This window comes from Hoplias malabaricus, chromosome 13 (genome assembly GCF_029633855.1).
Source record: "Hoplias malabaricus isolate fHopMal1 chromosome 13, fHopMal1.hap1, whole genome shotgun sequence".
In the NCBI taxonomy this organism is placed as follows: domain Eukaryota; kingdom Metazoa; phylum Chordata; class Actinopteri; order Characiformes; family Erythrinidae; genus Hoplias; species Hoplias malabaricus.
In genome coordinates this window covers 17,939,769-17,965,889 of record NC_089812.1, presented here as the reverse complement: position 1 = coordinate 17,965,889, position 26,121 = coordinate 17,939,769, and the positions used below count along the sequence as shown (strand labels likewise).

General features: G+C 37.1%; 2 protein-coding genes across 3 annotated transcripts; both read left to right on the top strand.

Annotated features, from left to right (window-relative positions):
- Positions 1-1,612: 1,612 nt before the first annotated feature.
- Positions 1,613-11,833, top strand: LOC136664856 (uncharacterized). Its single transcript, XM_066642310.1, has 12 exons — positions 1,613-1,675; positions 6,065-6,143; positions 7,506-7,617; positions 7,711-7,851; positions 7,958-8,056; positions 8,145-8,195; positions 8,319-8,366; positions 9,071-9,109; positions 9,186-9,379; positions 10,082-10,241; positions 10,334-10,437; positions 11,399-11,833. Exons 2-12 carry the CDS (start codon positions 6,066-6,068, stop codon positions 11,462-11,464), a joined length of 1,092 nt encoding a protein of 363 aa, XP_066498407.1. The 5' UTR covers positions 1,613-1,675; position 6,065; the 3' UTR covers positions 11,465-11,833.
- Positions 11,834-12,433: 600 nt separating this feature from the next.
- Positions 12,434-21,083, top strand: LOC136665329 (uncharacterized). 2 transcript variants are annotated; one of them, XR_010795227.1, is made up of 6 exons: positions 12,434-12,550; positions 14,319-14,353; positions 17,767-18,809; positions 19,262-19,408; positions 20,137-20,238; positions 20,460-21,083. XR_010795227.1 is itself a non-coding variant. In XM_066642905.1 (4 exons), exons 1-4 carry the CDS (start codon positions 18,708-18,710, stop codon positions 20,766-20,768), a joined length of 660 nt encoding a protein of 219 aa, XP_066499002.1. In that variant the 5' UTR covers positions 17,662-18,707; the 3' UTR covers positions 20,769-21,083. The 2 variants fall into 2 exon arrangements, 1 of the variants encoding a protein (XP_066499002.1); XM_066642905.1 differs by lacking the exons at positions 12,434-12,550; positions 14,319-14,353 and having other exon boundaries at positions 17,662-18,809.
- Positions 21,084-26,121: the final 5,038 nt, after the last annotated feature.

Here is a 26,121-nt window from a genome sequence, read left to right as displayed (position 1 = left end):
GCAGTGTGTGTGTGTGTGTTGTGCGCGCGGGCGCTTGCGCGGAGGCGAACGTGTGTTCACTCGCGGCTCTCACCGCCAAACTGCTCAGCTTAACTCTGATGTACAACAGGGATACCCAGCTCCAGAACCCGCTGAGCGACTCAGCTGGGGAACACACAACACTACGGCTACTTGGCTGAAGCGTTTCAAAATGTGTGAGATAAGGCAATGAAGAAAGTAATAGTTGCTGTGTGTATAGATCAGGGTTCCCAATATTAAACCTTTGGCCCGCCGCCAACACAGCCACAGTCACATTGGATTTGTGTCCTCGAATATTTATACATGAAATTCCTATTTTTTCCGCCGCTTCTGCTACAATAACAGCGTTCTTCTACCAGAAGCGTGCCTAGGCACTGGCTACGGGGATATAGCCCCGGGTTTTTTCCCAAAAAATAAAAATAAAACAGTTGCATTTTAAACTTGGATCCAGCCCGCCAAAATATTCAAAATAAAAAACATTTTGTACAGGGTTGGGCTTGAGCCTTCCCAATTTGGACCAAAGCCCACCCAGTCAGCCTGAGTGAATTCCCTGCGTGCGAGGGACATGGACACACTCTCCGCGGACACTTTTGTTTGGCACAAACGCACATTCCCGCGAGTCAGATTTAGAGCTGGAACGTGAGGGGACATGATTAGGGGCCACCGTCTTGTATTTGGACAATAAAAGCCATGCTCTGTTTGGAACCGACGCTGGAGGCGTTTTATTCCGTATTTCTGAGGTGAAACTGTTTATAACAGCGAAGCTTATTGAGGTATATTTGGTGCAAAACCCCTGACACTGAGATTTGTAGTTGTAGAAAATAGTAACACGTGTATCAGTAAATTGAAGTCACAAAGAAAATCACTTCAGGAGTTGCAAACCTGTAGGTTTTTTTTCTTCTCCCACAAGTACAGCTTAACAGTTACACCTTCACAAACTCTTCACTGTAGCTGCACAAATCCAGTTCTACACACACACAAGTACAAAACTATCATACGCTCACAGTTTTGCTGCATTTGTAGGTAAATATGGTGCATAACATTCACACACTCGTATAAACTTGCACAGCCGCAAACCAACATGAGAATCTGTGCAGTGCGAGTTGCACACCTGTAGAAAGTCTCCTCAGAAATATATATATATATATATATATTAGTTTTTTGGGGGTGATATTTCTCTTGCACCTCAGTGACTGCACCTGCTCGAATCTGCGGCTACGAGTCTCTAATGCTGTCTTCTTCTCTCACACACTGTAAAAAGCGGGACTGGGGTCAATTAATATTTACTAAAGTACTAGTAGTAACCCAGCAAACACACAACTTCCACACAACGTTGTATTTTAGGAGTGGTTATGTTGGTGGCCACGTTACTTAACAGGCACTCTCTTACTATGTTGTTAATATGTTGCACTAAGGTTGGTGGCAATAAAACCCTGCATCTACTTTCTATCAACCTATTGATAAAGGTTGCAGTTATGAACTATGTGGGTTGGTGCCGACATAACCAATGAAGTACGTTATGACAACTGCGCGAATCAGATTCTACTGGTCCCGCTGCAACCTTGTGTCCACCTTCTCCTAGAGGGCACGAGAGAAATTCAATTTTTTGTCAGTTGGCGAAGAACCGTTGCTGCGTAGAAGTCTCACAGGATTTCAGGTGAGTGATTTATAAATTATGACTATAAAATATAAATTTTAGAACATTTTCGAATGTATATTTTGTATACTATATACGTACTACCATAGTCCCCATTTACAGACAATTCTGGGTAGATAGGTCAGTATTCTTGCTTAGTTTATCAGCATTATTTGTACAATTGATGTTAGCTAGTTAGCTAATGTTACTGAACAGAACGTATAACTAATAAGTTATACTAATATACTAATATTTAAAACTATAATTTTAAAGAGCATTCGAGTCCCACACCTCTTCCAATAGTCGCCTGCCTTTTTCGTTGGTCCTGAAGTTATTTTGACGTTTTAAACGAGTATTAGTGTGGCAAAAGGGTGTTGTGAGTCGACTCTTCTGATTCTAAAACTCCTATGACTACAATAGACAAAATACTTTTGTCTTTTTGCCATCGTGCTGTATAGCTACAACTGAGGGAAATGTTGATAGAGGTGTGTGTCTGAACAAAAGAGAGTTTGAGTGACTGCGAGTGCCATGAATGGGTTAATTGGCAAATGCTAACGCATCTCACTGTAAGTTCAGTCAGACGCATTTCACATAAATGTCTTGGTATGTCTACCTTTTAACTGCCCAAACAATAAATTGTAGGCAATTTCACTTGCTGTTGTGTTATGTGGATACTATGAGGTAGCTGGACTTAATGTGTGCATTTCTTTTTTCCGTTTTCCTGTCGTCCACATGTTGAAATACATTTATCATCTCGTAATTAATAATTGCGTATAGGTCTAACCTACCATTTAGAAGTTTAGAATAATAATACAAAAGTTTTTAATCCATATTCTCAATAATGTAAAACCCATTTACTTTAGTTAAAATGTTTAAAACGTTTCTATTCTACACTTAAATACTACTAATGTGCAAATTTACAGGTCTCGGGTAATTAGGACACTATCAAGGATGCTCTAAACAAAAATGAATTATTCAGAATAATGAACTCATGCATTAACTCATTATACATCAATGTATATTTATTTATCAATTTATTGTTCAAAGAATTTTTAAAATATGTAATCAAATATGTAAAAATACTGTAAATGAATAGTTTGTAATATTTATTTTCCCAATGCAATATTTATTAATGTACAGTGACATGCCAAATGTCATGGAGTAGCGTTATGTAAATTGATTTTCAAGTGTTACCTCAGAGGATGACTTGGCAATGCCCGTACCTGTATACATTGTGAGGTGTTATCCTGTGAGTGAGGTTGAACATTGGCCAGCATGCTAATGTCAAGGCGACATATATTATCAGAGTTTGGAAAAGGCAAGAGAGCATGTGTCAGACAGATGGCATGTTCCACTTCCAAAGTTGAGTGGGCATTTAACATTCCTCTATCTACAGTATAACATGTGCAAGGAATACATAATCGAAGACTTTACCAAGACAAGCGATCACAGGTCAGTGCAATGTTCTTTAGCTTCAGCAGGATATGGGAGCACAAGGTCCACCAGTCCATGTCTTCATGGGGTCTTGGTCACATACACACTGTACAATCAGTCCAAAACAACCGATTCATTGGACCAAGCCACATGTTGCCAGTCTTCTAGCGTCCTTTTAGCAACCTTCTGAGCCCATGTAATGTGGTGTTTGGTTTCATGGTTTGAACAGAGGCACTCTGGTAGGTCTTCTTGTGGGGGGACACTGTGCTATAAACTGTGGGTGGTAATGCCTTCTATGATGTATTCCCTGTACAATGGATTGAGTAATATTAAATGGCCACAAAACTTTGAAAATGTTATGTCCCATCTGTCTGGCACCCACTATCACGTCGTTCAAACAGTCTTTTAAGGTAACATCACTTAATAATCAATTCACAAACTGCTATTCTACGACATTTGGCATGTCAGAGTAAATTATATTTTAAATTATTTAATGACCCAGTCACTCCTACACTCTTATTTTACAGCAATATAATAATGGATTTGTGATAACAGTTGATGAGTTTCTGACTTTAAATTGGACCTCTTAATATTTAAGGATGGTTAAAAGAGGATGGAGCAGGAAAGACTACCTCAAAAGATGGAGATCAGCCAGGAGAATTCTTGGAGGATTAGGGGTCTCAGAAAACAAAACAGAAAAAAATATGATAACAATTTCTTCTCTCATATCTGAGGCAAGCAGCCAGGAGCCTATTGTAGGGACAATTTGCAGTCCTTACTTGTCTGAGGAATACAGCCAGGAAGACAATGAGACTGACTGCAATTATTCCTTATTTGAGGCAAACAGCGAAGATGCCACTGTTGAGATTGGCTGCAGTGTTGCATGTAACACATGTACATATAATGCAACAACTCCCTCTCAGTCAAGTCTGAGGAAAAAGGAGCTGAAACAAGATATACAGAAACAGCTTGCATGCTGGGTGAATGATAACAGTGTTTCACATAGGGCTGTTGATGATCTTTTGAAAATCCTTAGCTCTGTTGGTTTAACAGTACCTTTAACCACCCGCACACTTCTGAAGACAGCTAGATCTGTAGAAACAACAATTAAATCTGGAATGCAGTATGTACATTTTCAATTAAGACACCAACTGTCAAGACTAATGGAACGCTATTCACAGGACAAAATAGCATCATTAGAGTATTTGGAGCTTTCCCTAAATATTGATGGGCTGCCACTATTTAAGAGCTCAGCAACTTGCTTGTGGCCAGTGCTATGCGCAGTGCATTTAGATCCATTATTTGTCTTCCCTCTCACTCTAACCTCAGGAAACCATAGACCAACAGACTTGTCCTTTCTTGAAGATGCCATTTCTGATCTAAAAGATGTACTACAAAATGGTTTTGACATAGGAGGAAAGAATATCAAAATCAAAATAAAATGTGTTGTCTGTGATGCACCTGCACGTGCAATGGTTAAAAACACCAAGCAATACTCTGCTTACTATGGGTGTGATAGATGTCGCCAGAGAGGCACCTGGCAGAATACTGTGACATACCAACAAATAGATCACTTATTTCTCAGAACAGATAGGACATTCCGTACACAGAGCCAAGCTGAACACCATCATGGTGGTACACCATTTTGTGAACTACCAATTGACATGGTAAAAGCTTTTCCAATTGATTATATGCACCAGACTTGTCTTGGTGTCATGAAAAAATTACTACTCATCTGGACAAGAGGAGAAAGAGGACGAAGCAGGGAGACAATGATGTCTGCAGGACAGGTTGAAATTGTTAGTACTAGGCTCATAGATCTCCAGAAAAACATTCCCACATGTTTTGCCCGAAGACCCAGGAGTCTGAAACACCTAGACAGATGGAAGGCAACTGAACTTAGACAGTTTATGCTATATACAGGTAAAGTTGTTTTGCCTGGTGTACTTAGACAAGACCTATATGAGCATTTTCTTTGTTTCAGTGTTGCACTGTGCATTTTGTTAAGTCCTGACCACGTGAAACAATATGGGATGTATGCACAAAGTCTTTTGGAGTACTTTGTAGCTGAAGGCAGGGACCTATATGGATCTCAGTTTTTAATATACAATGTGCATTCTTTGCTACATATAGCAACTGATGGAATCATTCATGATTCTCTGGATAACTGTTCTGGATTTCCTTTTGAGAACTACATGCAGACACTGAAGAAAATGGTTAGATCCCCTAAAAACCCACTAGTGCAGATTGCAAAAAGAATTTGGGAGAGTGAGACAGGAATGGCATTACAAACCAAAAAAAGAGGAGAAACATTCACTTGTCACACACCAGATAATGCTTTTCTGTCAGTGGATGGACAGTGTTGTGAAATTGTTGATGACACAAAGAATGGATATTTGTGCCGCATTTATAGCCAACCAATGCCAATGTTTGTGGAGCCATGTGATTCAACATTCATTGGAGCATATACATTTCACTGTGGAGACATGACCATAAGGATGGTGCCAAAAAATAAAATCATGAAAAGGGCAATCAAAATTCACCGAGGAAATCATATTTTGTACCTTACCCTTCTTCATAAGGAGTGAATGAATGAACTGCATTCAGTAACTAGCCGTCCCAGCAATAACAAGAACTATGTATATATGTAAATGAACAAACAAGGAATAAATAATGAATTCAATAATTGTAAAATGGAATTGTGAAATTTCGTGGCCAAGAAAAAAGTCAGGTACCTCATATTTACATTTGCTTGTCATTCAGCATCAATAATACAGCACAGGTCTTCGACTCCAAATCCTGAATCAGTTTACTGCTCCTGAATTCTAAAATGACTAGACTAAACACTGGTAGGCAGCGCAAAACATAAATAATTATTTAAAATTCAGGACTAGAAACTGGATTCAAGGTTAAGTTGATGACGTGCAATAGAATATCAGATAACCAACTTATATATGTTTTTTTATATGTTAACAGTATGTATTCAGTTCTTGAATTTGTACAAGAGCGAAGTGTGGCTGTTGTCCCGGATTCCTGGGTGGAGAGAACATCTGAAGTAAGATTTTTATTTTAATGTAATGCATGTAATTCCTATACCATTATTATGTGATTGGTACACAGTTTTTTGTAGTTTTTATAACAAAACCTATGACAATTGACCTATCCATACTGGTTTGTACACAGGTATGAACTTTACAGTATGCTGACAAAACCTCATTTCAGTTAAAATACTGTTAGAGTTTAGAGCTTACAGTTTAAAACACTAAGGTAGTTAACAATTTATACACTGAATTAGGAAAACCTACCTTGTGTCTATACTCATCATCCAGTTTATCAGCTCCACTGAAAACACCAGAACACTTTGTAGTTCTACATTTAGACTGCAGTCATCTGTTTCTCTGCGTACTTTCTTATCCTGATTTCACCCTGTTTTTCATTGGTCAGAACCACTACAGGATGCACAGAGCAGGCATGAATTGGGTGGTGGATCATTCTCAGCGCTGCAGTGACACTGACGTGTTGGTGATGTGTTAGTGTGTGTTGTGCTGGCACAAGAGGTCAGACACAGCTGCTGAATTTTTAAAGCCCTCAGGGTCACTGCTGTACTCAGAATAGTCCATCAACCAAAAATTTCCAGCCAACAGTGTCCTGTGTGCTGCATCCTGTGTCCACTGATGGACTAGAGGAAAACCTATACAAACTCTGCAGCACCAGATCAGCTACTGTCTTTGACTTTACATCTACATGGTGGACTAACAAGTTAGGAGTGTCTATTAGAGTGGACAGTGAGTGTGCATAGGTTTTAAAAGCTCTGATGTGTGAAGCACTGATGTGTCGGATCCACTCACACCACCACAATGTCAGTGTCACTGCAGCACTGAGAATGATCCAACACCCAAATCATACCCTCTGTGGGGGTCCTGTATGGGTCCTGTCCATTGAATAACAGGGGGAACTACAAAGTGCTCCTGTATGGTCAGTGGAGCTAATAAAAGAACAGTGAATGTAGATTTAAGGTAGGTAGTCCCTGATCCTAGGATCATTCAATATATAACACTAATATGTAATTAACAATACTCCTTACATTTTTAGACATGTGTATTGCAATTTACTATTTTGTTAAATTGGATTTTTGTCACCAGTCTGTAAAGCTTGTCCAGTGTTTCAAGAGTAGTATTGAAAGTATGTAACATGATCTTACTTGCTAGTAAACTTGAAATGCTAGTAAATTTTATGGCTTCCTGTTCTGGCTTTAGAGTAGCCCTTACATGCACATTTTGATGTTTTCCTTAAACACACTCACTTGAATGACGTAGAAAATCGCTGCTTAATTAAATCTAGAAAGCAGCAAATATGAGAGTTTGCAAAACAAAGGTTGAGGCCCATCAAAGTAATTCAACTTCACTTATATGTTTAGGGACACTTTTGCTACTGGCCACCTAAAAATAAACAAAAATTGATTCAACGTGGATCTTTGCCCGACAAAGCGTTGTGGAAAAAACTTGAAGTCAGAGTTTTTAAATCATCAGGTGTGTATCAATTTCTGAAGGCTCATTGTAATCATTATTGTTAATTGTTTAGAAGCAAATATTTTAACTCTTGGGCACCAATTCTTTGCAAAGTTGATTATAAAACAGCTCATCAGATAATGAGGAAGGCAGAGAACACTTCTTGTTTAGAGGAGTCAGATGGGAGTGGGAAGAAGCTAAGGGAAAAGAGGCCACCATCTCGCTATTTGTGTTATACCTCTGCCAGTGAGGATGGTAAATATTTAATATGATGCATGTATTTTAAAGGGCAATGTGTCTTAATATATTAAGAATTTGGTGTTCAATATATCAGTAAATATTACTTAACTGTGTGCTGCAGATGATAGTTTCCAACCTACCAAGGGTCCTAAAGTTCAAGCTAGATCTCCACCTAGATTGTCTGACTTTCTTGCACAAACAAGATGTGCTCTCTACCAAGGTAAGGCATTATTTATTTGATCAATATTAAAACTGTTGTATGTCTGAATGCATTCATGTATATGTAATGTTTATATTGCCTGTGTTAGATATGGAAAGAGGGTTGGATATGGCAAGAGAACCAGCAAGTTTGCCGAATTGTGAGTTATTTTCTTTTTATAACAAACAGCCACATGCACATATACATACAAACAATAATAGAAGGGAAAATCTGGCATGTTTAAATAAATGAAATAATGTAGACATTATTATGTTACTTATAGGGTCCGAGATTCCTGTGGTTGTGGGTAGAGAACTGGAAATGGCCCAAAGTGAGTTACAGAGAATACATTTTGTTTTATTTTCTGTGATGCAGGTTTGGTATTGGTTTTCATGTATGGAAAATGTACATTGTTATTTATTTATTTATTTTATTATTATTATTGTTTCGTGTACCCTTTCTAGTTTACTTGACTAGTTTTAAGGCTTTATTGTGACTTTTATATTTGTCAGTGAAGAATCTTAATATAATATTGGAAGCCAAAATGCTGATTTGATTGAAGCATTACATCTTACTACTTCTTACATGCTTTATGATTGTACAATAGTACAACAAAGTTTGACCACTGCATTTAACTCATTCATGGCAGTGAACACACTCTCATACTAGGGATTAGGGGCAGTAAACACACATACATACACACACAGAGCAGCATTAGTTAGAATAATTAAGAGTGGGCATTGATTGGAATGATTTAGAACATGCATGAATGACAAGAAATGCAGGCTGCTGATATCTGAAAAACAAAAAAAATTGTTTGTTTGTACTTTTAAACATTATAGCAAATACTGTGGAAATGTCTCTGTTGCATTTCAACAGTTGCTGAATTGTGACTATGAGAAGCATTAGCCCTCAGACAGTGATGTTTGTTTATATGGAAAACAACCAGTAAAATAATAATTTACTACACAGCCTTTGCCTGTTGGAATTTTAACAGAATATTAAGAATATAAATGTTTTCTGCAATTATTTTAGGACCACCCATTCAACCAGAGCACCCTCCTCAAAGAGACAGTAAGTTTCTTTGTAAGTGTTCATTAATGTTATTGATAATGTTTGGAAATTATATTGACAAAATTCTGTTTCATAGATTTTCAAATGCATGTCCTCATGAAACTTGACCAGCTACTGCAGAAGCAGGAGGAACAAAGCCTTCTCCTTAAACAGCTGATTAATGCTAGAAGTGAGGTGCCAATGGATATGGAGTTTGTCACTGTGGATGATATGGAGGGTTTTAATAAGATTGAAATTAAGCTGAAAGATGAAGAAGAAGAAAGAAAAATGGTGACAAGCTCAATTAATCCAATGATATAAAATAAATTCATAATTACAAATCCAATTTAAATGCAGCATAGACAACTACACAGTTAAAATTGATGGTTTTATAAGGATTCTTTATTAAGGGAAATGGTGTGAACCCTGAACACTCGAAGAACCTTTTGCATGATTAAATGGTTCTTTGCATCATGAAGGAGTTCTTCAGACTGATGGAGAATGTGCTATAGATGGTTCTTTTCAGAAAAGTAATCTTCTATTGTTATGATGTTAAGCTTGTAACAATAGAACCATTTTTGGTGCCATACAGAACTCTTCTCTTAAAGGCACTATACAGAAACCGTCTATAGCACATTTTCAATCAATCTGAAGAAACCCTTCATGATGCAAAGAACCATTTAATTGTTAATCTGTAAAAGTTTTTTTTTTTTGACTTATCAATGTAAATATAAAACCATTTTCATTACTAAATAACCATTTCAAACTTACCTCTAACACACGCTGTCAATCCTCTCATACACACCATCAAACTCTGACACACCATCAAACCCTTTTATACACACCATTGAACTTCTCACACACACCATTAAACTTTCTCTCACACACACCATCAAACCCTCTCATACGCACCATCAATCCATTGTTTATAAGTTGAAATATTTCCAATAAATAGGAAAATTAAAACTGTAAACTATACAATTCTCTTCATAGGTCAGGTACCTTGCCACCTTAGGGGGGCATTCCCTTGGAGATTCAGTAAGACGTACAATGCGCACAATTGCATCCTCAAGAATATGGGCTTCATTTAGTCTGAAAGGAAGGAAAGGGAAAATCTCACTTCAGAATCTAACCATTTACAGAGTAATAATGAGTGAGTGTATTTCTCTGTACTTGCGAGCTTAGATGTTTATGGAAAAAAATCAATGTTGATTGGGTTTAAAAATGTATGCTTCATCTATGCAGAAGCAGTGATGAGAAGCCAACCAGGATCAAACGCAGCAGACATTGAGGCTCACATATCTGAAACTCTGAAGCATGCACCAGGGATTGCACGACGAAAAGGGAATGTAAGTAAAAATCTAGTGAAACATGCAGTGTGTAAGATTTAGGGGAGTAATTAGCAGAAATGCAATATAAAACCATATGCTTATTAGAGTATAATCACCTGTAACTACAAATCTGTGTGCTAGAAGCATTATGAGAAGCATCATTAGGTATTAGAAGTAGGGATGCACCGATTTTTATTTTTTCAACATTTGTTTGACAGTAAAACATACTTTAAGGAGGCAAAAACACTGCACAGCTTGCATGAGGTCATTGTACCAGTCAGATGTCAGTCACTTCTACTGTTAACCTTTCATACTTCCAGTCCCATATACTCAAATCCTCACCTAGGATCGTTTCTGGAATTGGTTGGGCAAGAAGCTCATAGTTGGTTTACTTTCACATACAAAAACTCCATCTGAACCTTGGATTGATTTCGTAATTTCATACATCACTTTTCTGTAGGTTTGCAAATTGACAGGAAGCTTCATGCTGATTTCCATTATTTTTTGTTGGATATAAACACTCAGGGGCTTTTGGGATGCATGGCATTTCACAGTGCATGACCACGTGCAAACAAGGAGCCGCTCTCCAAAGCAATAAAAAATTAGATAAAAGTTTTTTAGATGGTTATGTTCAAGAGTCACAGAACATGAATTCAGTGATCATTTTCATAGATGATGATGTTTGGCCATGCAGGTGCTGCAGCTCGAGACATGCGTTTTCTGCCTTGCTCTCAGTACATGCACCAAACTTATATCTTATATCTGTGCAGTAGAAAAAAAAACGAAAGAATGAGCCCCACTAAAAACTTGGATAGGTGCAGAGAAGATGGGGATGCACCAGAAGGGAGGGATTTTCCAATTCACTGCTACATGTCACTAAATCTTACACAGTGCTCCTTATATGGCAATTGTAGCACAATTATAGGGATACAAGCAATGTTCATCACTTTTGAATTGTCTCATTTCCTCCCCTCCACAGCCTTTGGCGAACTCAGACCCAGTGGAATCTGAATCACCATCTTATAATTTCTTTACTTCTACATGAACATTTTCCAACCTCACTGTTCCTTAGAATTCATCAGACTGTTTTTGTTGTGTGAATAAATGAACTTTGTTCTGACTGACTCCTGTTTATTGTGCTCTGTGTTTAAAATTTGTTCTTAACTTCAATGTGAGTGGATGGAGCTTAACTGTTGTAAAGAGTGTATGTTTGTGTTTGTGTGTAATGTGTATAAACGTGCATACTCTTTTTGTAAAATTATTTTTGATTAAACTGCATTCTGAATTTTATTGTGATTGTCTGATATTTATTATGTTTGTGTAATGCTTGTAGTTATGTTTTGCATCATTGCAATTTTGGAAACAAAACTATGACAAGTACATTATCATGTAATTATGCTGAAATATGAAAACAAAATGGATGACATAATTTAATCTATGATATCTCGTTTTTTAAGTATCTCTGTTCTGGCCACAGTAATGTCCGTATTTTGTAACAGACTAAAAATGATTGATGATGTGGATCAGGAAAAATGCACTGACAATGTTACTATGAGAAATATAGAACAGTATTTGCATAATGTGATGTAACTTTATGTCTACTTTGTGACTATAAATGAGTAATTACATTTTAGGTTGTCAGAATGTTGCAGAATACAGGAAAGGGGCCTTCTGGAATGTTGCAAATCTGTTGCTGAATGGTAGTGTAATGTTGCACAAAAACGTTGTGACAACCCTATAAAGTGTTTCATTTTGACTTTCTGACAATATTTACACAACGTTCCAAATGACTAATATAGTGGTTTTTACCACGTTGTGAATACGTAGCTGTGTTTGCTGGGAAGTTACACACAATAAAAAGACTTTCTGTAGTTTGAAATCAAATTGAGTTAAATTTAACAAATTTGAATGAAGTATTAATTAAAATTTACACAAGTTTGGCTGAATAAAATTAACTGTGATATGTTAATTAGATTTTATTCATATTTTTCAGTAATTCTAAAGATCCAGAAAAATTAGTTGATTTTACTCATTAGGAGGTCTTTCTTTTTAATCGTCATACATTTACGCCATTTTGCACCTCACGACTACCAACATTCTGGAGTTCTGAACGTCCTCGGATTTCTCAAAGGTGAGAGCTTTTTATTTATTTTAGTGAAATAATTTTATTAATATAAAGTTTTACATGTCATAAGCTTTTAGAAATGTACTTTTTTTTGTCAAAGTTTACATGATATTTGTGTTTAAATATATTTTTGTTTAAAAACTATAACGTTTTCCTTCTCTCCTTAAAACAAATATGTGTTATTTTATTTAATCTAAAATCGTCTGTTTTGTTGGAAGCGCTCTTAAAGGGAATGTCTATATTTTGTGGAAACGCAGGGCTTTGCTCCGTGAGTTTTTTTTAAGGTGGAACGTTATGTTTGAGGGGGAAGGCGGGGGTGTCGACTGTGTTGTACATGGATGACGTTTAAATTGTCTGTAAGCTTTTATTCGATGTGTGTAACTCATTTGTAAATTGAGTTGTTTCGTTTTAGCACTTTATCCGCACTTTAGTTTTTTAGCAGTAATGCAGCCGTCTCCAGTTTGGAGATATTTCCACCTTAAATGATTCGAAACAGCAAAAGCACGGAGCAGGGATAGAGCAATCGTCATTTTGTGTCGGGCTTTTCAAGGTTTGGGGTTCTTTCCGTTGTCTAAAAAATTCTAGATGCCTCTACCAAAAGCAGAGAGAGAAAGCATACCGGACAGTTTATATACTCATGTAAAGACACGGCACTTAAACAAAAGACCAGTTTCGAGCACACAGACTGGAGAGCTAGCAGATGGCGAGGAAACATATTTTGAATTAAAGAAGTTTTATTTATATTACAATCGTGAATACAGCTTTAAGTGGCTGGTGTTGTGCTTTCAGTAGTTTGAATGTAATTTCATATATATTCATGGTATAATAAAGCCATAACATGACGTTCAGTCTCTCAGTTAGAGTAGCTAGCTCACTCTGACTTCTTAACACACCGAGTTGTGTTTGAATGCAGAATTCATCACATTAGAGGACATTGCACACTAAATCAGAGGCAACGGTCCGTCTGTATATGAAAAAAAATATTTAGCTAACACTACATATGTTAGCATATGCAATACTCAATATACCCGACTGCATTTTCTCATAATAGTGTGTAGGAACACCTAAAAATTATATTTTTTATTTATATCGCTCTTTGTTTTCATGCTAAGTGTTAAATCCATTTTCTAATATTCTTTTCTCTTTTCGTGCCATTTGCGCGATGGTCTGCTTTTAAAGTTGACCATTCAGATTACTCTTAAATGTGATTGATGTATCGCAAGCCAATCAGTAAAGAGAATAGGCGGGTTTTCGAAGTTTAGATACAGAGAGGCATGACAGAGGGGCTCTACAGGCTCGACAGACAATAGAAGTTCGGTAAATGCGAGTCTCCTAACACATGTTAATGAGAAGTAATTTATTTTCTCTCCGAAGTGATTAATAGTTGTACGTTTCTGTTTTGGTTTAGGTGTGGGAAATCTGCACGGAGCTCAGAGTAGTTAGTCACAGTGGTTAAGTGACATGCTCTCGCCGCTTCAAAGTTTTATTAACTTTCGTTAAAGAGGCCATATTGGTTAAATACAGTTAGCGTCCATTATTGGTGTGTGTTTTTATTTCAGCGGTTGTAATCTATATCTTTGTTCGAAACGGTGCCCTATTCAATATATACGTGCACTAATTTGTGTTTCGGCCATTTTGTACTAATGTTTGAATACAGGCTGTAACTGAAATGGCTCCAAATTTTAGTGTTGTATTAGTGTTGGTTTTAGTTCATACAAAAATGTCCCTTATGTTTTGGTAAAATATTAAGTTAAACATAATATTCTTGTTGCAGGGGCATGTTGAATCTTACAGAAATTGACCAGACAGGTATGTATAATTTTATACAAAATATGATGTTTTGATGTCTCATTTGAAATACATGCACATACAAGATTAAAAACAATTGATGTTCAAAACCTATAGCATAAATTTGAACATGAAATGTAAGCAGCAGAATATATAAAAAAAAACTGGTCACGTTCCTCATATACACATACGCTTTTCTCATATGAGAACATTATTTAATGTCAAATTATATAAACTCCCTTTTAACATATTGTGTATCCAAATAATTACTAAAATGAAATATTTCAAATCTCACATGGCACATAATTTTGTGGTGCTATTAAGTGTAGACTACTAGTTATGCAGTAAATGAATAGGATTTTTTTCTTAATACCTTAGGATTTGGCCTATGATGTGGCAGTGTAACATCTGCGGATCTGTGTCTACTACAAGGGGGAATCTCCTAAAGCATTACAGACTACAACATGCAACATTTGGTCGTGGACAGACCCAGCCTTGTCTATATGATAGTTGTCCTTGCACATTTAAAACTCAGAGTGCCCTTCGCACACATCTGTCCAGATATCACACAGAAGATGAAAGTCAAAGGCCAGGAATCATCACTACTTTCAAGTGTTTAGTTTGCACTGCTTGTTGTCCTACAGAGAAGGACTACTTTTTGCATATTGGAAATCATCTGAAAAGCCATGAAACGGTGTCTTGTGTATTTGAAGGATGTGACTTTCGGACAAACATATACAATACATTTCTGAAACACAAAAGCAGGAAACACAAGTCCTATTCATTGAGCCATTTTAAGCAAGGTGTATTTGAGAGTCATCGTAATCAAACTATTGATGATTCTTCTGTACCAGAGGCCAGTGTTAGTGAGGGAACAAGTACAGATAGTGATCCGAAAAGTGCATCATACACAGTTCTTAAAAGTCTTGCCTTACTTCTGCTGAAACTAGAATGTATTTATAATGCTTCAGTGAAGTGCATTGATGCCTTGGTTGAAGACCTTCAGTTCATTTCATCTTCTGCATCTCTTGCCATTGTAACAAATATAGTTCATTCAACATTGCAGTCTAACAAATGCGTTGTTGGTGAGGCCATTATAACTGACTTGGCAGAAAAGTTGTGCAGCTTCCATCCCATTAGCACAGCACTTGGAACAAATGGTCCACTTGGTTCAGCTTTTAAGAGAAGAAGATATTTCAAAGAGCATTTCCAGTGTGTTGAACCTGTTGAATACATTCTTGATTCTCAGGAGAAAAAGAGCTTTCAATATGTGCCAATTCTGAAGACTTTGCAGGGAATCTTGAAGAACAAAGAAATTGCAGAGGAGATATTATTCAGACATTCAAGCAGTACTGGACATATTAAGTCCATTTTTGATGGTACGTTTTTCAAGCAAAATGACTTCTATGCTGGAAATGAAACAAGACTGTCTATAATCCTTTATGTTGATGACTTTGAAGTGTGTAACCCACTTGGAACTTCAAGGAAGAAACACAAAATAACAGCGGTTTATTGGGTTTTAGCAAACATACCATCCCACTTACAATCTGCATTAACTTCAGTACATCTTGCTTTGCTTTGTAAAGCTGTTGATGTGAAAAGGTTTGAATACAAAGCAGTTTTGGAACCACTCTTGAATGATCTTGCTACTCTAGAACTAGAAGGGGTGTTCATTTCCAGTGTAGGAAAACACATTAAAGGGACCGTGCACTGTGTTGTGGCTGATAATCTAGGTGCACATTCAATTAGTGGACTAGTTGAGAGTTTTACTGGGCCGTATGTTTGTAGATTTTGTCTTGGACATTCTTCAGAGTACCAGACACACGAAGTACGGACTGGATTGTTTCCACCTCGGACAAAGGAAGACCATATTTTGCATGTGCAAACTGTCAGAGAAAATCCAGATTTAGCACATTATTTTGGAGTAAAGCGGCCATGTCCCCTTACTGAAAAATTGATTCACTTTCACTTTGTTTCTGGATACCCCCCAGATATACTTCATGACCTTTTTGAAGGCATAATCCCAAGGGAGCTTGCATTGTGTTTTCAGATTTTTGCCAAGAAGAAGTACTTTAATTTGATGGTGCTCAATAACTTAATCACATATTTTCCCTACAAATATTCAGACAAAGCCAACCGCCCTCAAGCAATCCCACAAAACTACACTGGTCGTAAAACAATAGGTGGAAATGCACATGAAAATTGGGCCCTAATACGGTTGTTGCCACTTATTGTTGGTTCACTGGTACCTGAGGATGATTCTGCTTGGCAGGTTCTTCTGATTTTAAAAGACATAGTTGAACTGGTGGTAGCCCCTGTTCACACAGCTGAAAGTATTGCATATCTTGACTTTAAAATATCTGAACATCGTAACAGGTTCTTAGAAGTTTTTCCTGAACAGACAATAACACCCAAACACCATTTTTTGGAACACTATCCTGCTTTGATAGAAAAATATGGCCCTCTGGTTGGTGTATGGACAATGCGCTTTGAAGCCAAACACAGGTTTTTTAAGCAAATTGTAAGGCACACTAATAACTTCAGAAATGTGTTGTTGGCTCTTTCTACAAGACATCAGATGATGATGGCATACCACATGCATACAGATGAGAGAAAACCAGTCTTGTGTGTCACAAAAGTATCTGTAATGCCTTTAGATGTGCTGCATTCAGACATACAGCAAGCTTTAAGGGAAAAGTCACCACTTCTGTCGAGTGTGCAGCTAGCCAACACTGTCACCTACTATGGAACCAAGTATACTGTTGGGATGATCTTGTCTTATGGCTCTACTGGAGGACTGCCTGACTTTGCTGAGATTATTCATATAGCCATTTTGAGCAATGGTGTATATTTCATTGTAAAGTTACTTGCTGCCTGGTATGAAGAGCATCTAAGATCTTTTCAAGTGGAGTACACAGGCAAATTGATTCTCTTGGAACAGCAGAACCTCAGTGATGTGTACCCCTTGGCTGCATACAGTGTGCAAGGGAAAAGCTTGGTAACACTGAAACGCCACATTTGTTGTCCTTTTTAGGTAACTTAAATAAATTTACATTTACATCTCACTATTATATTGCAGCCCACTGCAGAATTAATTTAAAAAGTAAATAAATAATACATTATGTATGGCAAGTATTTCATTGCATTATATTACATCATTGATAAAGTTATAAAATAATATAAATAGCTGTCAAATTTTAGTTTTTGTTTTATACATTTCAGCATATGTACATTCTCACACTTTGTTTCTTCCTTGGTCTTAAATGTAATGATATATAAGTATAGTGCAACCTGATTATAATTGAGCACTAAATTGAATTATTCTGAAAGGATTTTGCAGGCTATTCATCACATTGTTCACTGTCTGTCTGGTCTCATCTGTACCCTTCTGCTTGTGATGTTATTTAACTTATGTCTATTTACATTGTTGTCAGAGATGGAGGCAAAGCTCAGAGTAATCCTTGATGACCGGATTGAAAAGCTGATCCTTCCATTGGGGATCCCACCCACTGTGGAGGAGCTGCAAACAGCTGTAAAGGAGACCTTTGGAATATCTGATGAGTTCAGTCTTCAGTATCTGGACACAGAATTTGAAGACTACTTTACTCTTAACAGTGGAGACCAAATTAAACACAAAGACACCATAAAGGTTGTTCAAACCGCCCCCATTACTCTTACCCTGTTTCCAGCTGATGAAAGTTTCAGCAGTACCTCTGGTCCACAGTCAACTGACTGTGCCTCTCAATCATGTGTGTCAACAGCATCAAATTCAGAATTGTCTGCTGAATCGTATTCCAACCAGGACACCATTATTCTGCCTAGGCGAAGCACAACAGAACGATGCCAACAATGGCCAAAGCAGTTCCCCATTCCACAGTTTGCATATGAAACTGAAATGTGCCTTGAAAGAGCCACTGAGGACTACAAGAAAGATGGAACACTTCTAACCACTTCAAAGATCAAGACAGACATACTTGAGAAATTGGCAGAAACTGTATATACATATACAGCCTATCCATCAAGTGCACAAATAAGTGATGTGGCTGAGGCACTTGTAAACAAGTATCCTTGTCTGAAGGAACCCGGCTCATTCTCAGGTTACTATGGCTGGCAACAAAGTATCAAATACAAGATGGCCAATTATTGCACTAAACTCAGAAGGTTTGGTGTTCCTGAGGTGATGTGCAATGCAGTGAAAAACAAGAAGCCTGCTGACCAAAAATCTGCGAAGAAAATAAAAAAGCCCCGAAAATGAGAGATAAATTACCTGCCCCCTTACCCAGCAAGTGAAAATAAAGAAAGTCAAGAACAAGAGAGGATTCAGTTGCTCACTGAAATAAAGAAACGGGACAATGACAAATTGGTAAAAGAAAAAATGACCAGAACATTTGCACACAGAAGACATGAAATCGTTAATTCATCACCCAGCATAGAGGACATCAAAGCCAGATGGCCTGCTCTCTTTGTGGCATCTCATGTGAGTTTAAAGTGCATTGCTGTTTTTTAATATTTAGCTCTTACATTGAGAATGTGTCCCATGAACTATTCTGAATCATCTAGATTGTCCAAGTTTCTGAATCAGTAATTTAGTTCAAAACCTGTGAAATTTTTTTTGTTTTTTACAGTTTATAATAGGAATCATTATAAAATTCTTGGGATTAGCATGTGAGGAATATTGAAGATTTCAATATACTAGACATTACCATGCTGTACAGTCAAATAATTTAAGCCAGACTTTAGACACTAAGCAATCATAGCTCATAAAAATATAGGAATAATAAATAAAATAAAATAAAACATTGGATTTTTTTCTTGGTTTTAAAAATGTAATATTTATATAGTTTAAATTTTATATTTATATGTAAATGCAATATATATGTGCTTGTTCTATTTGAGGCTTTAATGCGGTTTTCATTGTTTGTCTTTCAGCTTCAGGATGAGTTTCACCAAATCACAATGGTGCACCTTGAATCGAAGTTCATGTCCAAGCTGGATGAGTACACCCCTAAGCTTTTGGCCTTATTCCATTCCAAGGGTGGGACTATTGGCTTGAGATTGCAGGCCATTCTACTCGAGGTATTCTTCAGTTTCTCTGTTTGCTCATATATTATTACATATATTTATTACGTAAATCTACACTAAAAAATAGTTCAACATTTTAAAGAGCTTCTCTACACTCATTTGGCTGCTGGTAAATGTGGGATTTCTCATGCTGTTCATGAAGATTAAACCTTCTGGTCCCAAGCCTGGTTCTCTAACCTTTAGGCCACAGCTGGCTCAATTTTACTGATTAATGGAACCCTTGTGTTTCATTAGCTTGGCCTCTGGTAAAACGCACCTCAAAAAATGTTTGTTTTTTCTTTATTTATTATATTTTTAGCCCCATCCAGGGTGTATTCCTGCCTTGCGCCCAATGATTCCAGGTAGGCTCTGGACCCACCACGACCCTGAACTGGATAAGGGTTACAGATAATGAATGAATAACATTATATTTTTATACAGCCATCTACTATTAAAATGAACATTATAAAGAGCAGTTATTAACCAGTTGTAAGTGTGATTGCACCTCCATCAAAACCTAACACACTAAGTAAGCACATTATGGACTCTTCATTTGACCAACTTGTTTGACAAGTTGATACATTTCCACTGAACATTCTGTTAAACTTCATACTTTGAACATGATCATGCTGCATTTACGTAGCTTTTGTGTGCTGGTACCTTTCACATTTACTGTAGAATGCAAAATGCAATAGTGATATGAAATTCACGAGAACTATTGATTATTTTTGTCTTTATTTCAGGCTCCAAACAATCCTAGCGTGAACATTACCAGGGATCTGGTTCTTCGCTGTTTGATAGTGTACCTTGGGGAATCTGTTGATCATCTCTTAAGAGAGTATAAAGTAAGTAGAAGCATATGTTAAAACATGTTTACAAAACCTTTCAGTTATAAAATTGGGATTGTCATGCCCATGACTTTTTAACAATGTAACTTGCCTGTTTTGTGAAAAGTCTTTTGTGAAAGGTTTTCTTGTATAGTGAGTTGGAAAGAATTGTACAAATTTTCAATTTGCACCTTGATCTTGCTGTACAACCTAAATTCACAATATTCTTGCTTTTTCAGGATACTGATGAAGACGCTGTGTCACAGGATCTTGCTGTACAAGCATTGAAAATATATAAAATCATGAAAGAACCATCAGATGGTCTTGAAGATATTGGAATCGTGGTAGAGGGTTTGAAGGTTCTTTCTGATTTGGGTAATTTTCCAAGGGCTTGCTCTTTGCTTGTTGGATTGACATACGCAGTGGATCTTGCCTATCCCAAGGAGCTCAAGTACACATTTGAAGTGTTCCAGAAAGTATTCCTTGAGCTTGACTGTTCAAAGCTGTCTCCGAAAGTGAACAGCCTCAAGAACAAACTACTGACTTAAAAAAACAAACAAACAAAAAAAAAAATGGAACCTTGTATTGTTAACCTGTTATCTACAAGGCTTTGTTTAATGTGAATGTGTCCAACCTAGATGAGTTAATCACAATTGTTACTGTTCAACTTCAAATAACCAAATCTCTCTGGTCAATGTAATATAACATTTTTATTTTATTCATTTTTGTTCGATACTGGCAAATACTGTTGTCTTTTGTTTATATTAAAAGAAATAATGTTTTAAAAAAAGTGCATTCAAAGTATAAAAAAGTATTTTAAATGTTTTGATTTTGCCTCACATCCGCCCAAACATTGTGCCTGTGATCCCTTTTCTGTATTTGTTGTATAAATAAATGTTTCAAGATTTGCATAAATGTTTACCTGGTATTATGCATATTAATCTATTCACTCAAACATGGCACAAAGTAGATTTAAAAAAATAATAAATTATGGCAACACATTTTTTTTTTAATAGATATGAAGTTCTGCCATAGTTTTTAAAACTTGAATTTGCACATTTCATTTAGGTACAGACAAATAGGATTTGCAATTTAATTGTGTTGATTTAAGCAACAAAGTGCTTAAATATGAGTTTATATAATTGATTTATTTTGTAATTCCAAAGTATTTTTGTGGACATATTTAGTAAATATAAAGAAGTTTTCTCCAGATATTTAGTAAATGTAAGTCTTTTTTTTTTCAGATATTAAGTAAATTTAAATTTGTATTAGCACAATATTTAGTAAATATTAATTAATTTTACTCAAATAATTAGTCAATATTAATCCATTTTCTTGTGAAATTAATTTGGATTTGCTCAATAATTTTGAGCTATGTTAACTCAAAAGTAGGCATGTATTACTAAATCCAACACATTTTAGTTGTTCATTTGATTAACATTTACTTAATTTTTTTGCTTAAATTTAGTTCATTTATTCAATAAACGTCAATCTAAATTTTGAACATTAAAATCTACTCATTTATATTAAGTGTCACTTTGTTGCCATAATTTTTCTTAAGTAAGTAATGGGTCACATTTTTTACAGTGCACGTGACTACTTCCACGCACTCTCACATTTGCACCAAATATATCAGATGGAGCGTGATGCAGAACTAATCTGTACCGGTAGAACTGGGAGGCGGGCACTGTTCGGGGAATAAACCTTCTGACCAATCAGAGGAGTTGTCCATTTGCGCCAAACAGAGGGGAAAAAAAACATTCGGCATTGGTGCTGACACCTACGTCGGGGTTTCAGGGCCACGGCATTGAAAAAAAAAATAAGATTCCGTGAATAAAGTCAGCATTCTGAGAAAATCTCAGAATAATTCCGAGAAAATTCTTGGAATTATTGAGTAAAAAATGCCTGTATCATTCCGAGAATATAGTCAGAATATTTAGAGAAACAGTTTTGGTTTATTATTATTTATTGTAATATGTATCAAATCAAATCAAATTTATTTATATAGCGCTTTTCACAACTGATGTTGTCACAAAGCGGCTTCACAGAATTCCAGTAAGAAGAGATTTGACAAGAAATGTAAAAACAAAATGTAAAACCCTTAAGTGAGCAAGCCAGGGGCGACAGTGGCAAGGAAAAACTCCCCCAGCTGAGGAAGAAACCTTGGGAGGAACCAAGGCTCACAAGGGGTGACCCATCCTCCTCTGGTCAATCTACTGGTGATGATAGTTAGTAGTCCATGAGAACTTCAGTGTAGGGACAGCTTCAAGGCACTTGGTGGTTGCTGGAGCGTGGGCAGCTGGTCTGAAGCGTGGAGGAGGGTCTCGACAGTCATCCATCAGTGTCCAGACAGACAGGTGGGTAGTCGTTTACTCGGAAAGATGTAAAGGGATGGAATTAGTTTTGAACTGTTTTGTGTTTGTAAAGTAGAAAATATGAAAATTTCCAGAGTGTGGCTAATGACTCCGGCAGATCTGACTATGACAGCTTTAACTAAAAGGAGAGAACCAGAAGGACACACAGACACGGGAGCATCCTGAAACACTGGCATCCCTCCGCTGCACCGTCAACAAACCTGAGTGATCGCGAGAAGCGGCGGGACGACAGCACCAGCGTCTCAGTTTACTATAATTCCCTGTGTCCATGCACCCCCCGGATCTGCCACCTTTATCTATGGGGGAGCATTAGCTACCAAATGATAAACTAAACAAATTAGTTTTTAGCCTACATTTGAAGATTGCGACTGTGTCTGAGTCCCGAACATTTTCTGAAAGATCATTCCAGAGTTTGGGGGCTTTATAAGAAAAGGCAATTCTGAATTCATCCAGCTGAGGCCTTCTGAATTCTGGGAACAATTGAAAATCCAGTAGTCTGTGATCTGAGTGAACATGGAGGCTCATAATAGGAAATTGTATCTTGAAGGTATTCAGGAGCAAGCCCATGTAGAGCTTTAAATGTTAATAACAAAATTTTGTAGTCAATGCAGAATTTAACAGGCAGTCAATAAAATGATGATAGAACTGGACTGATGTTCAAATTTTCTAGTTTTAGTGAGGACCCTGGCTGCCGCATTTTGAACTAGTTGAAGTTTTCTTAAATTGCTGCTGGTGCATCCTGACAGTAGTGCGTTACAGTAGTCAAGCCTTGAAGTAATAAAGGCATGTACTAATGTTTCTGCGTCCTGAAGGGATAAGGAATTTCTAATCTTGGCAATATTGCGAAGATGTAAAAAAGCTGTCCTAGTGATACTGCCTATGTGTTGATCAAATGATAAATCCGGGTCAATTATGACACCAAGATTTTTTGCTGCTGAACAAGGTTTAACTGGAAAGTCAGCGAGATTTAAAATTAAATCTGATAATTTATTTCTTGCCGCTTTTGGACCCAAAAGCAGGACCTCTGTTTTGTTGCTGTTTAGAAGGAGGAAGTTACGCAACATCCAGCCTTTCACGTCTTTTACACAGTCCTCTATTTTCTTTAATCTGTGTTTGTCATAATATGTAGACAGCCAGACTCATTTATCACATTGTCTGTGCGCCATGAGTGTGTTGTGAAAGAAGCAGTCAGTGAAGTGAACAGAATTATTTATTAAATGCATTCACACGACATGACGACTAACCCCCGTCAGTACAGCCCGAGCCGTAACGCGATGGAGCCTCGTGGGCACGCCGGAGTTCCACTCGCTCTGGATCTATCATTTTCATGATCATTAATTTTATCATGTGAAACTACATGCCCTCTTCTGAATAAACGGGTTCTTGCACCGATCCGGGGTTTAAATAATAATCACACTGTGGTCCTGATGTGGAAGAAAACTGAGTGTTTATTCCTGAAATCTATACCATAGTATGACTTCAGCAACCAAAGGCGTGCCTAGGCACTGGCTACGGGGATATAACCCCGGGTCCCCCCAAAAAAAGTAAAACAAAAGTTGCATTTTAAACTTGGATCCAGCCCGCCAAAATATTCAAAATAAAAAACATTTTGTACAGGGGTGGGCTTAAGCATTCCCAATTTGGACCAAAGCCCACCCAGTCAGCCTGAGTGAATTCCCCGCCTGCGAGGGACAGCATGACTTCAGCAACACACTGCATTCCTCAGTTACACTGTGTGCACTATGTGCATCGAACAGTGCCCGCCTCCCAGTTCTACAGATACAGATTAGTTCCCCAGTAAACATTTAGCCGTTGATTCAACGTTGAAATAACGTACTTGACTGTCGTCTAATCAACGTTTCTGTAAGGATGAAAATGAAAGTTGAAAAGACGTCCAAGCAAAGACGTTGAAAAGACGACTAAAAAGTCACATTAAAGACGTCCTTTTAAAGCCGTTATTTCAACGTTGAAATCACGTACCCAAATGTCGTTCAATCAGCGTTTTTTTAAGGTTGAAAATGAAAGTTGAAAAGACATCCAAACATTGACGTTGAAAAGACGACTAAGAAAGTCACATTAAAGACGTCCTTTTAAAGCCGTTATTTCAACGTTGAAATCACGTACCTAAATGTCATTCAATAAGCACTGGATTGAAGTTGAAAAGACATCCAAACATGAACTTTGAAAAGACGAGTAACAGAGTCACATCCCAGCTAGCAAGGTAGATCTGTGCCGATTCTGGCTCAGGCTCGGCACACGTCTGGCCCAATTCTGGCTGCACGTTGGCACTATCGGCTAGATGAGTCTCAGCGTGAATGCGGCACCCTGTATATGGCCCATATCCGACTGCACGTTGGCACTGTCGGCTGGCAAGGCGTATTAATCGTATCGTATTAATCGTATGTGGCCCACATTTAAAAATAAAAGAAAATACTGGTAACTGTCTGGAAAACGATGTAATAAATGTTAAATAAATAGAATCATTATTTTAACTTGTTAAATGCAATACAGTTATAGGTAAGCTCTGTATTGTACTATTTTAAAATATTGATGTAATGACTGGGACACGAACGACTGAAATGATTATGATAAATAGGGTTAATAAGGAGACAGTGCGGTGCTGAAGGGAGGGCCTGTGACCGCGGCGCGCGAGCAGCTCTCACCGGCCTCAGGGAGCAGCTTCATTCCGTAAGTATTTCAATTTAACCTTATATTTTCGGATACATATGTATTTTGGTATCGCCCAAATGTAGTTAACATCGTTAATGTTACGTACGTTATTCTATAAACTGATATACGTTACATACATAATATTGAACCGTTTTTTTTTTTCAAATGACAAACTTTATAGCTAGCGATAACCTGTTTAAGTCTAGCTAGCTTTTTTTTCTCTGACAGAAAACATTTAACATGACAATGACAATCGCTCATACATGAGTTATTTTAATTTGAGTAACTATGTAGTTTGATGGCGTATTTTACAAGACGATGTGAGCATTTTTGTGGGTTTTTGTGTCACACAGAACCGCATACCTCAGTATAAGAAATTAAATAAGAAATAAAACCGCTTAAACGCATTAAGGTACTAGCTAAGTGGGTTAAAATACATTCTCAATCTCAGTGTTGGTTTTTGGTGTAATGTAATGTTTTAAATATATAATTCCACATGCACTAATCCTTTGTTAGGGAGTAGCAGTGATTTTGGGCTAGTGATTAATGGGTTGAAGGAGGTTATATTGAAAATGATAGAAGCCTATTTACTGAGAGAAAAAAATAAAAGCATGTGAAGTAGTTTATTTTTGGAGCTGTGAAGTTAGTTAAATTTTTCAAAATTAACTATGAACATGAACTAATTCATTTTCTTTATATAATTACGTAAAGATGGACTGCAGTAAGAAAACTAATGGGGCAGTGAAAAATGCAGGTGGGCAGGGAGAAAAGCAGATAGGATTCAAGTTTAGATGAGATCTTTAGTATTGGTTGTAGTATAATCGTTTGTACTATAACCTGATAATGTTTTACATTT

Coding starts and splice junctions, on each gene's coding strand:
- LOC136664856 (XM_066642310.1), top strand. CDS start 6,066: ATGTATTCAGTTCTTGAATTTGTACAAGAGCGAAGTGTGGCTGTTGTC. Junction 8,057..8,144: donor AAGATGTGCTCTCTACCAAG/GTAAGGCATTAT, acceptor TGCCTGTGTTAG/ATATGGAAAGAGGGTTGGAT. Junction 8,196..8,318: donor ACCAGCAAGTTTGCCGAATT/GTGAGTTATTTT, acceptor TGTTACTTATAG/GGTCCGAGATTCCTGTGGTT.
- LOC136665329 (XM_066642905.1), top strand. CDS start 18,708: ATGACCAGAACATTTGCACACAGAAGACATGAAATCGTTAATTCATCA. Junction 18,810..19,261: donor CTCTCTTTGTGGCATCTCAT/GTGAGTTTAAAG, acceptor TTTGTCTTTCAG/CTTCAGGATGAGTTTCACCA. Junction 20,239..20,459: donor ATCTCTTAAGAGAGTATAAA/GTAAGTAGAAGC, acceptor TTGCTTTTTCAG/GATACTGATGAAGACGCTGT.